This window comes from Schistocerca gregaria, chromosome 2 (genome assembly GCF_023897955.1).
Source record: "Schistocerca gregaria isolate iqSchGreg1 chromosome 2, iqSchGreg1.2, whole genome shotgun sequence".
NCBI lineage: Eukaryota > Metazoa > Arthropoda > Insecta > Orthoptera > Acrididae > Schistocerca > Schistocerca gregaria.
Genome location: NC_064921.1, coordinates 776,691,989 through 776,704,779, shown reverse-complemented (window position 1 = coordinate 776,704,779; position 12,791 = coordinate 776,691,989). Strand labels below are relative to the sequence as shown.

Here is a 12,791-nt window from a genome sequence, read left to right as displayed (position 1 = left end):
GGAATGGGGAGGTGGAGGTATTGTTAGTTGGTAGGTTTGATGTGGATGGAGGTACTGATGTAGCAATCCTTGAGGTAGAAATCGACATGAAGGAGGGTCGCTTGTTGCTTTGAGGAGGACCGGATGAAGTGTTTTGGGGGGGAGGGGGGCAGGTGTTGAGTTTCTGGAGGAATGTGAGTATTGTGTCCTCATCGTCAATCCAGATCATGCAGATGCCACCAATGAATCTAAACCAGGTGAGGGGTTTGGGTTCCATGTGGTTATGAAGATCTCCTCTAGATGGTCTTTGAGTAGGTTAGCATAGGTTAATGCGATGCAGGTGCTCATTGCTGTACCAAAGATTTATGTTTAGATGACACCTTCACAGGAGAAGTAATTAAGGGTGAGGACACAGTTGGTCACAGTGACAAGAATAGAGGTTGTAGTTTCAGAATCCATTAGGCATTGGGAAAGATAGTGTTCAATAGTGGCAAGGCCACAAGCACTGGTGGTGCTAGTGTTGTGGGAGGTGGCAGCAACAGTGATGAGCTGGGTGCCAGATGATACACGAACCAAAACTGTGGAGAATTGATGGAGGAAATGGTTGTCTTTTACATAGGAGGGCAGGTTACAGTTAAGGGCTGAAGGTGTTGGTAAACAAGGACAGAGATTCTCTCTGTGGTGACACAGTAACCAGCTACAATGGGGTGTCCTGGGTGCTTCGGCTTATGAACTTTAGGAAGCACATAAAAAGTAGGAGTGCAGGGAATGGTGGGAGTGAGGAGAGAGTCAGGCTCAGGGGAAAGGTTCTGGGATGGACTTAGGGTTTGAGCATGAACTGGAGATCCTGTTGAATATTTATAATGGGGTAACTGTGGCAGGACTTGTCGGTATCTGACAGCTGGCAGAGTCCTCCTGACTGGTTCATTTATCACTAAGATGGAGTATTTGTCAGCAGGTGGAGTTATAAGGCCAGGATCAGCATTTATGTGGTTGATTGTGGTTCGTTTTGTGGATGTGCAATTGATTTCCTTATTGAGAGTTCTGTGGGACAATGGTGCGGCAAGATTAAAGGTTACAAAATTCTGCAAAGTTAACAGGGGATGATTTGGAGACAGTGAGGGAGTGGATCATAGAGGATTAGAGGAGTGAACTGAGTCAGGCAAGTTTCAATATTGGTTTTGGATTGAGTTTGATTTGTAGAACTGGTGATGAAAAAGTTCTCTCGCTGTAGGAACTGAGAGGACTGAATTTGGGAGTGGGGCAAAAGATAAGGTATTTGGAAAGAAATGATATTTCTGTGAGACTGAGGCTTCTGAAAGAGAGATTCACTACTATATTGTGGACCTGTTTATGCTCTGGGTTCTGCATGGTGGTGGGAGGGAGTTTCTGAGGATATGGTAAATGTAGTATGTCTGAAAGGCAGGGTTTGGCAGCTATAAGGGAATGTGGGTGGGGTATGATGGAGGCTGGTAGATAATGGTAGGGTTTCAACTACCTCTCATCCTGCCCTAGAACGATAAATATACTCCCCACCCCTACCACAGTAGTAGTCCAATGCCCACCAAACCTACACAATATCCCTGCGTACTCCACCTGTACTCCCAACCCTTCACCTAATGGCTCAGACCTGTCCCATACATCATCCCACTACCACCTACTCCAGTTCTGTCACTGTCTTCTTTTACTCCATCAAAGAGATGGCCACCTTTGAGAGCAGCCATGTGATCTACAAATATAGTTGCAAACACGGTGCTATATTCTACATGGGAATGAGAACTAACAAGTTGTCTTTCCACTTGAATGGCCACTACAAAACTGTGACCAACAGACAGATGGACTACCCAGTTGCTGAACATGCAACTCAGCATGATCTGCTTCACTTTAATGACTGCTTCACAGCCAGCACCATCTGAATTCTTTCAACCAACACCAGCTTTTTTGAACTGTACAGGGGGGAATGCTCCCTGAAACATATCCTTTGGTTTTGTAACCCCCTTTGTCTCAACCAATGCTAATCCCTGTCCTCCAAGTGCTTATTCCCCTTCCCTTTTCCCAGTCCAGTACCACACACACCTTCCATCCTCCTAAAACTCCTACACAGTCCACTCTGCTTCCACCCTCCCCTTCCCAAAACCTGACCAGCACTACCTCTTGATGATGCACAGAAGTCCTATTGTGACCCCATCACATTCCTACAGGCTCCCACAGCCAGCACTAGCATCTTCCCTCAGCCGCAACCTGCTATTCCTCTCCATACCACACCATGCTTCTTCCTACCCACCCCCCACATTCCCCCTCAATACCAGCCCAGTTAGAACACTGCTAATGCCATATGCAATTGCAGTTGTGCCTCAGTGCCTCAAGATGGTGGACGTGTGTGTGTGTGTGTGTGTGTGTGTGTGTGTGTTTTGTGTGAATGTTGGTTTTTTTTCTACTTCTGAAGAAGGATTTTGTCTGAAAGCTGAAATATTTTTAAGATTCCAGAATGAGATTTTTACTCTGCAGCTGAGTGTGTGCTGATATGAAACTTCCTGACAGATTAAAACTGTGTGCTGGGCTGAGACTCGAACTTGGGACTTCTGCCTTTCACAGGCGAAAGGTCCCGAGGTCGTGTCTCGGTCCGGCACACAGTTTTAATCTGCCAGGAAGTTTCATTTCTAAGATTGTTTCTCATTTTGTCCATCTGTATCTCACATCTTCCCCTATGTTGTGTGAGCAGCAATTTATCCTTTCCATATTGTTAAAATCGATATTAGTGTCAATGGGGCTGAGAAACATCTAAAATTGTTAAAAGTGAATAAATCTCCAGTGCCCAATGGAATCCCTATGAGGTTCTATACCAAATATGTGGCTGAGTTAGCCCCTCTTTTAACCATAATACACTGAAGATGCCACAAACAAAACCTATGGCTAGTGGTTGGAAAAAAGAACAGGTTATGACACTATAATACAGACGTGCTACTTAACATTTTCTGCCAATAGTGTTTATTGTAAATATGATGTACTTGTTTTATTCTTTAAACGTTTAGGTACTACATTTTAATTGGAAATTTAATATGTATTGTAATTTGCATAATTTTTTATTAATTATAATGAACTATTTAGGAATAAGGAGACGAATCACCCAAATCCAGAAGCGCTGCATCGCCGACAGACACAAAAGGTACAGAGCCTTGCTAGCTTTTGGAATGAAATTCCTTTCTCAAGCTGTAGGAGAAATATACACACAAACACACACTGACTCACATGCACTCGCCTGTCTCACTAATTTGTGCTCATTTGACTGCCAGCTCTTTCCTGGCCCACGGTGAGTCTACTGGGGTGAGGTGGGGGTGCAGGATGAGGTTTGGTGTGGGATCGAAAGAGATGGGAGGCAGGGAGGGGTTTGCCTCCCACCCCTCTCCATCCCTCGTCCCACCCCACCCAGCACCCCCACCTCACCCCAGCACACTCACTGTGGGCAAGAGCTAGCAGTCAAATGACATTAATGGAATGACAAAATGCCCTAATAACTGGTACAATGGGATGTAACCTGAGCCATGCATTTCACATTGGTTTTCAAAGTATACATGTAGACCTTTCTAACTACACCAATATTTTATTTTTTACAAAAATGTATAAAAAAAGCACGAAGTTTACCTTGCTACATGGTCCACAAGCTGTGTTTGCAGAAGAAGATTTTTCCCAGGGAGCAAGAAGTCACATATGTTATTTTGTGAACTTCTAACTGCAACGCCATTACCCACACACAATGAGCACAGCACATCAAGAACTTTTGGATCTCGACCATGTTTCTCTAGTAAAGATATGATAACTTTAATGTGTTCATCCTGAAACAATTATGAACATATGAAATTGTTTTCTTGTTGCACTGAACAGTGGTGTATATTAATCTGTCACACATATAGAGTAACAAGTATTTTTCGAAGTGTTTCTATGCAGTACAATTACAAATTTTGTATGTTAACAGATTTTTCCCACTAAAAATCAAACTTTATCACAAGGTACACGAATTTCCTAATTTGAATAATATGGCATCAAGGACAATGAACAAGCTTTAAACAGATTGTCACAGTAAATAATTGTAGACCAAGGAACCTATATGTTACTACAGTAGTGCCACAAGGTTCTGTCCTGGGTTCTTTTCTTTTTAAAATATATGTGAATGAGCTACCTACTTCTTTGCCCTACAAGTCAGTAATATATGCTGATGATACAACCCTCTGTAATGACACAAGTGATAATCAAACCACTGACAAGGTTTGATAAAACTTCACAGCAGCTGCCCAAAAATAAACTAATATTACGTACACACAAAACTAAAATAATATATAGCTGACAAACCCTGTCTCACAGACCTACTACACTTAGCCCACCCTCCAAAACTCCCTCCCACCACCACACAGAACCCAGAACCTAAACAGACCCACAACACAGTCATGAACCTTTCCTCCAGAAGACTTAGTGCCACAGAAATATCAGTCCATTCCAAAGGCCTTACCATTTGCCCTCCTCTCAAATTCTATCATGCAGGACATCTTAAAGACCTTTTCTCCTTCTCCTGGTCCCTACAGTGGAAACACTTTTTTGCCACCAACACGACCAGCCAGACTCAACCAAAAACAAATATTGAACCTTGCCTAACTCAGTTCACTCCTCTATCCAACCGTGATCCACCCCCACTGCCTCCAAACCACCCCCTGTTAACTTCCCAGAGTTTCTTAACCTCGATCCTTGCCTCACCATCATTCCGCAAATCCCTCAACATGCAAACTAACCTTACATCCGCAGAAAGAACCGCATTCCACCATCTAAAAACTGATCCCAACCTTATAATCCTACCTGCAGACAAAGGCTCCATCACCGTTGTTTTGAACCGCATGGATTACCTGGCAAAAGGACTCCGTCAGCTGTCAGATACCTACACCACAGTGACCCCATTCCAGTAATCCAGCAGCATCTCCAGTCACTACTCAAATCCTTAGGCCCATCCCAGAACCACTCCCCTGAGTCCATCGCTCTACTTACCCCTACCACTCCCTGCACCCCCACCTTCTACATGCTTCCTAAAGTCATAAACCCAACCACCCAGGATGACCCATTGTGGCCGGTTACTGCGTCCCAACTGAGAGAATCTCTGCTCTCATAGACCAACACCTTCAATCTATTAGCCAGAACCTATCCTCCTACATAAAAGATATCAACCATTTCCTCCACCGACTCTCCACAGTTCCTGTCCCTTTACTGCACGGTGCCCTGCTCATCACTGTTGATGCCAACTCCCTGTACACTAACATCCCTAATGCCCATGGCCTTACTGCTATTGAACACTACCTTTCCAGATGCCCTATAGATTCCAAACCAACAACCTCCTTCCTAGTCACAATGACCAACTATATCCTCATCCTAATTACTTCTCCTTTGAAGGCTTTATCTACAAACAAATCTGGGGTATGGCTATGGGCACCCACATGGCACCATCCTATGCCAACCTATTCATGGGCCACCTAGAGGAAACCTTCCTAAAAACCCAGAATCCTAAACCCTTCATCTGGTTCAGATTCATTGATGATGTTTCTGCTATCTGGATTGAAGGTGAGGACACCTTATCCACACTCCTCCAAAACCTCAACAACTTCTCCCCCATTTGCTTCACCTGGTCCTACTCAACCCAAAAAGCCACCTTCCTAGATGTTGATCTCCGCCTCATAGATTGCTACATCAGTACCTCCATCCATACCAAACCTACTAACCCCCAGCAATACCTCCACTTCAACAGCTCCCACCAATTACATACCAAGAAGTCCCTTCCATACAGCCGAGCCACACATGCTCGTCACATCTGCAGTGACGAACAGCCCCTCTCATGATGAGCAGCCCCTCTCAGAATATACTGAGGGTCTCACTGAAGCTTTCACTGACTGTAATTATCCTCCGAACCTTGTACAGAAACAAATCTCCTGTGCCTTATCTTTCCAGGCTCCCACCACTCTCCAAAGTTCTACAGTCTGGCCGCAGAGGAGCATTCCCCTTGTAACTCAGTGTTATCTGGGACTGGAGCAACTGAATTACATTGTCTGCCAATGATTACCTCTCGTCGTGCCCTGAAATGAGAAATGTCCTGCCCACTATCCTTCCCACCCCTCCTACAGTGGTATTCCTCCGTCCACCAAACCTTCACAACATACTGGTCCATCCTTACACAAACCCCTGCTCCCAATCCCTTACCTCATGGCTCACAACCCTGTAATAGACCTAGATGCAAGACCTGTCCCATACATCCTCCTACCACCATCTACTCCAGTCCAGTCACTAACATCACCTGTCCCATCAAAGGCAGGGCTACCTGTGAAACCAGTCATGTGATTTACAAGCTAAGCTGCAACCACTGTGCTGCATTCTATGTAGGCATGACAACCAACAAGCTGTCTATCAGCAATGAATGGCCACCGACAAACTGTGGCCAAAGGCCAAAAAATAAGTGGACCACCCTGTTGCTGAACACGCTGCCAAACATAATATCCCTCATCTCAATGACTGCTTCACAGCCTGTGCCATATGGATCCTTCCCACCACCACTAGCTTTTCTGAATTGTGCAGGTGGGAACTTCCCCTGCAATACATCCTACATGCCCATAACCCTCCTGGTCTCAACCCTCGTTAGTCACTGTCCTCACCCATCCAGCCCCAACCCTGTTCCCATTCCAGCACTACACAGCTGTCATTTCACCGCAACACCTTCAATACTAGCGTGTTGTTACATTTATTTATGTCATGTCACTGTTTACCTTATCTGAGCACCAGTATTTTATATCCCAACTGAAATACAAAAATGATAATTGAGCTAAAACATGTGAGACTAAAGTGTTTCCCAAAGGACATTTTGATAGAAAATCAGGTGATATCTGGTGTACTATTTGTAGCTGACCCCATATGCAGAGTGGACAATGCAATAGCATCTCAGTACATCTGCTCATTTGATGTTAATATCATGGTTTTATGTAAAAATATATAGCACTTTGACACACATCTGCTCTGACACTCATGAATTTCCATTTGGGTTAAAATATCTCCAACATCATGTATTAGCGCATCAATAGAGGTGAAAATTATCTAGATTAATTTCTCCAAAACACAAAAAAGAGTTCAGCACTTACCCTCATCATATTCAATGCTTCTGGTGAATCAATGAGAACGCAATGGAGCACATCCAGCATTCCTGTACCCTCACTAGATGCCTGTGAACCCAGTCTGCTGAATAACCAATTCAGTCTATTTGAGTTGGCAAACTGAGCACAGTTTGTGTGGTTTCCTTTTATTATGGCAGCTGAAAACATAAAATGTGAATAAGTAACAGACATTCATTCCAGCGAGTGAAAATGACAAACCATTCTATGAGCATTTGTTCAGGGAAAGAGTCAAAACAGAGGAAGCAAAAATAATCACATTCAAATTTGAGAACAACATAACATTCTGGGCTATAATGTTCACAGGCTCAAGTTTGTTTATGAAGTGAGTGAGTAAGATATGGGAGCATGCTTGATATTTGCCAGAATTTTTTGCAAAGGAAAATAAAAGTAAAAAATGACAGAACAACTTATGAGATCTTTAATTCTCAGTTTTGATGACTTAAAACAAATTTTTCCTGGGCTGATACAGAAAAGGAGAGCTAGGATAAGTGACTAATGTAAGAAATGCGTTCTAAAACACCAAAAAAGACTAGGAGTTGATAATACAAGGCTACATTCATAGTTACTTTCTGTTAAAAGTCTTAAATGAAAATTAACAATATATGAGATATATGAGGGGTATATACTATTCATTAGAATCTACAGGTTTTGGAACTTTTTAACAGTCCCTCTATAAGAAGAAATGAAGAGATAACAAACAGTGAAAAGAAACAGTATGGTGTGCAGAAGGCAGCAGGAGGAAAGAGTTACTCACAACATTGAATCACATAACAATCTGTTTTGTTTTGGAAAGGACAGTTGCTACTCAACACATAGTATATATGCTGAATTGCGTCTCTGGCTGTTGAGGCCACACTGCAGTATACATTCAATCACACTTAGGCTGTGGAAATTCAGGGGCTAAATTGCAAGTTTCATTTCATTACTGCTAAATCTCAGGAATTTTACCCAGATACTATGGTTAGAGACATTATCATACAAGTAGCTTCAGATAAGGGAGTTCAATGAAGGGTGCTGCAATTTGAGGATCCCTCTTTAAAAAAGTACTCAATATTGCACAAACTTTTGAAGTTTCTAGTGCTGCTGGCTATCAATTACAATCTTAGGCCAATATAGCTGCAGTCAACTTGGACAACAACAGGCAAACAGAAACAGAGGCTGTGGCAGTGCAGAATGCTTGGCTGCCACATCTCACACAAACACAACCACAGCAGAAAATTTTCCATATGCCCCTGTCCTCCTGCCCAGCCTGTTTTGTTCAAAACAACCAGCCATCTTGTCTACAATGTTGGGCATCATGCCATACACGTCATAATAAAGGTCACATTGCAACCATCTGAAACACTCGGTCTGCTTCCATTGTGCCCCTCATGTCTCAACCTATCGACATTAACGTTAGTCAAGTGTGTGAAGCTATTACAGCTGTTTCTAACAAACGTTTCATTGGCCTGCATATTGATACAAATCTCTTACACCTTCAGGTGGATATGGGCACAGTGGCCATGGTACTGAATTCTAAAACTTATCTATGCCTTGGTTCCTCTCTTATCTATGCCTTGGTTCCCCTCTTTTGTCAGCTACTTCACGCAACTCTTGTCGGTTACAACAGACAGCAGATTCCTCTACTTGGGCAGTACACTGCATAAACAACATACCAGGTGCTGGTTTGGCCAGTAATATTTTTGGAAGTGGACAATGCCTTCACAGAACACTTATTTGATTTTGATGCTTTCCAGGCTTTTGAATTTACAGTCTCAGATTCCATGCATTTAGTATCATATCTTGTACCCTATTAAGAATTGGATGATTTGTGCAAAGAATATTTACATCTGTTGTCACCCAGCCCCGGCAAGGTTACTGACTACATAGCACACACTGGTCACAAATCTTTCGCACAACCCTGTTTTTTTTTTTTTTTTTTTTTTTTTTCCTGCAACACCCATACCACTTGCACTTCATGCTGAAGTGAAGGAAGAACTAGACAGGCATAACAGAACTCATTTTATCTAGTCAATGTGCTACACCACTGGTTATTAAGAAGAAGCTGATGGGCAAACTCTATCTATGTGTCAACTTCAAGGTGACAGCTAATTCAATTTGCAGCTGGTACATACTCTATTCCCAGCTGAGATGAATTTATGATGAAGCTGGCAGGCAGAGAATATTTTTAAAAACTCAATTTGTTGGAAGCATATTTACAGCTGCCACATGGTGACAAATCATGTCATCTTCTTGTTGTGAATACATCACACAGCCTCTACAAGTGCAACCACTTCATTTTTGGCATTGTAAGTGAGGCTGCCATTTTTCAATGTTACTTGGAACAGCTCACTTAATGCATTCCTTGTTATATCAATTACCTTGATGACATTTTTGTTACTGATCCCACAATCAAGGACCATCTTTTCAACAATCACATGTTGTTTTAGACTTTGCACAACAAGGGTTTTAAGTGCAATTTGGAAAAGTCACATTTCTTTCAACCCTCTATAGCATACTTGGGACATGTTATCCCTTGCCTGGAGATTCAGTCGATTGACAGCACCTATTTCTGTTTTTCCGCACCCTTCAAATGTGAAAGAGCTCAAAGCATTTTTAGGTAAAGCTGCACAATTCCACAAGTTCCTTTTATAGGCAGCTTTGGTTTCCTAGCCTCTCAATCAAATTCTTAAGAAAGGTGCAGCATTTGAGTGGACTCCCGCCTGTGAACACACATTCAAAACAGTGAAAGAGGGTTTGTGTTACACACTGTTCTTGGCCACTGATCAGTCGTGGCTCCAGACTTTGTAGTAATGGATGCATCACAATATGGTGTCAGAGCCCATGTTATCTCAACATCATGCGCATGGTTTGGAACACCCCATCATTTTTGCATCGAAGACACTCAGTGATGTGCAGAAGAATTACTCTCAAATAGACAGGGAAACTCTCACTGTTTTATGCTATGAAGAAGTTACATGTGTTTTTATAATGTGTTAAGTTTCATGTGGTGAGTATTACAAATCATTAGTGTTTCTTTATAGTTGCACGGGCCACTTGTACACAAGGTAGCCCATATACAGCAATAGGGCCCTGTTACTTAGTAGGTACAATTACAGGATTCATTTCCACGCTATGGCTCAACAGTTAAATGTGATGCCCTTTTGCATTTTCTGATATAACCTGACACTAGTTTTGATCAGGATGAAGTACTTCATTTTTACCTGGACATGGAAGCTAATAAATCAGCGGATGGATTTCCTACTACCAGTTCTCGCATCACTCAAGCCGTCACTGCTGACCCTCTTCTGTATAAAGTGTGATAAAACGTTCAGCGAGGTTGGCCTGAGCGACCTCTGGCTTGTGCATTACATCTCATCCAAAATTATTTTTTGTTATGACACAAACTCGCACTCTTCTGCATCAGGATCACTGGAGCATCTCATGAAAGAAGATGCTGACAACCTGCCATGTCTATTGGCCCAGAATTGATCATGAGGTTGAACATAAGACAAGGGCGTTTTTGGATTCTGGAAGTGCTGTGTTAGCAGTAGCAGAGTCCTTTATGCAAAGGCTAAATGATAAGACTTCTGTAATTTTTTTGTTGATGGGAATAAAAGTAAATATGGGAATATGTGGAATGAGCAAATCCATGAAACAGAAAGTATTACTAGAATTCAAGAGATATGATCGCGAATTTAAAATAGCCCGTTTAATTATTACAGGACTAGTTAAGGATGTAGCTTTAGGCACAGAGTTCTGACATGCTATCACACCAACCTAAAATGTAAGAACAGACAATTAGAGATTGATAATGGTTGAAAGAAGGGAAGGCAGAAAGGTGGAAGGAGTATATAGAAGGTTTATACAAGGGCGATGTACTTGAGGACAATATTATGGAAATGGAGGAGGATGTAGATGAGGACGAAATGGGAGATACGATACTGCGTGAAGAGTTTGACAGAGCACTGAAAGACCTGAGTCGAAACAAGGCCCCCGGAGTAGACAACATTCCATTAGAACTACTGACGGCCTTGGGAGAGCCAGTCATGACAAAACTCTACCAGCTGGTGAGGAAGATGTATGAGACAGGCGAAATACCCTCAGACTTCAAGAAGAATATAATAATTCCAATCCCAAAGAGAGCAGGTGCTGACAGATGTGAAAATTACCGAACTATCAGTTTAATAAGCCACGGCTGCAAAATACTAACGCGAATTCTTTACAGACGAATGAAAAACTGGTAGATGCAGACCTCGGGGAGGATCAATTTGGATTCCGTCGAAATGTTGGAACACGTGAGGCAATACTGACCTTACGTCTTATCTTAGAAGAAAGATTAAGAAAAGGCAAACCCACGTTTCTAGCATTTGTAGACTTAGAGAAAGCTTTTGACAATGTTGACTGGAATACTCTTTTTCAAATTCTAAAGGTGGCAGGGGTAAAATACAGGGAGCGAAAGGCTATTTATAATTTGTACAGAAACCAGATGGCAGTAATAAGAGTCGAGGGGCATGAAAGGGAAGCAGTGGTTGGGAAAGGAGTGAGACAGGGTTGTAGCCTCTCCCCGATGTTATTCAATCTGTATATTGAGCAAGCAGTAAAGGAAACAAAAGAAAAATTTGGAGTAGGTATTAAAATTCATGGAGACGAAGTAAAAACTTTGAGGTTCGCCGATGACATTGTAATTCTGCCAGAGACGGCAAAGGACCTGGAAGAGCAGTTGAACGGAATGGACAGTGTCTTGAAAGGAGGATATAAGATGAACATCAACAAAAGCAAAACGAGGATAATGGAATGTAGTCAAATTAAATCGGGTGATGCTGAGGGAATTAGATTAGGAAATGAGACACTTAAAGTAGTAAAGGAGTTTTGCTATTTAGGAAGTAAAATAACTGATGATGGTCGAAGTAGAGAGGATATAAAATGTAGACTGGCAATGGCAAGGAAAGCGTTTCTGAAGAAGAGAAATTTGTTAACATCGAATATAGATTTATGTATCAGGAAGTCGTTTCTGAAAGTATTTGTTTGGAGTGTAGCCATGTATGGAAATGAAACATGGACGATTACTAGTTTGGACAAGAAGAGAATAGAAGCTTTCGAAATGTGGTGCTACAGAAGAATACTGAAGATAAGGTGGATAGATCACGTAACTAATGAGGAGGTATTGAATAGGATTGGGGAGAAGAGAAGTTTGTGGCACAACTTGACTAGAAGAAGGGATCGGTTGGTAGGACATGTTTTGAGGCATCAAGGGATCACAAATTTAGCATTGGAGGGCAGCGTGGAGGGTAAAAATCGTAGAGGGAGACCGAGAGATGAGTACACTAAGCAGATTCAGAAGGATGTAGGTTGCAGTAGGTACTGGGAGATGAAGCAGCTTGCACAGGATAGAGTAGCATGGAGAGCTGCATCAAACCAGTCTCAGGACTGAAGACAACAACAACAACAACAATGGTTGAAATCAGAAACATGTAAGATTTATGGATTTCTGTGGGATGAGGGATATGTACCACACACAAAAATGATACAGGAGGATGACGAGGAGGTACATGTGCACAAGAGACGGAAAGAGGACAAGCCTGTAAAAAGGGATGTTTAGTGTATAAAGATTTAAAAATTTATTTTATTCTTTGATGT

The 12,791-nt window shown here is 42.2% G+C and overlaps 1 protein-coding gene across 9 annotated transcripts in view; it reads right to left on the bottom strand.

Moving 5' to 3' along the window:
* LOC126335019 (ryanodine receptor) overlaps positions 1–12,791 on the bottom strand; it is a 691,249-nt gene that overhangs the window by 445,074 nt on the left and 233,384 nt on the right. For all 9 annotated transcript variants that reach the window (XM_049997852.1, XM_049997851.1, XM_049997850.1 and 6 more), the window contains 2 exons: positions 7,140–7,309; positions 3,622–3,812 (listed from right to left, as the gene is read on the bottom strand). In XM_049997852.1, coding sequence (XP_049853809.1) covers positions 3,622–3,812; positions 7,140–7,309 — 361 coding nt within the window. The remainder of the gene's footprint in view (positions 1–3,621; positions 3,813–7,139; positions 7,310–12,791) is intronic.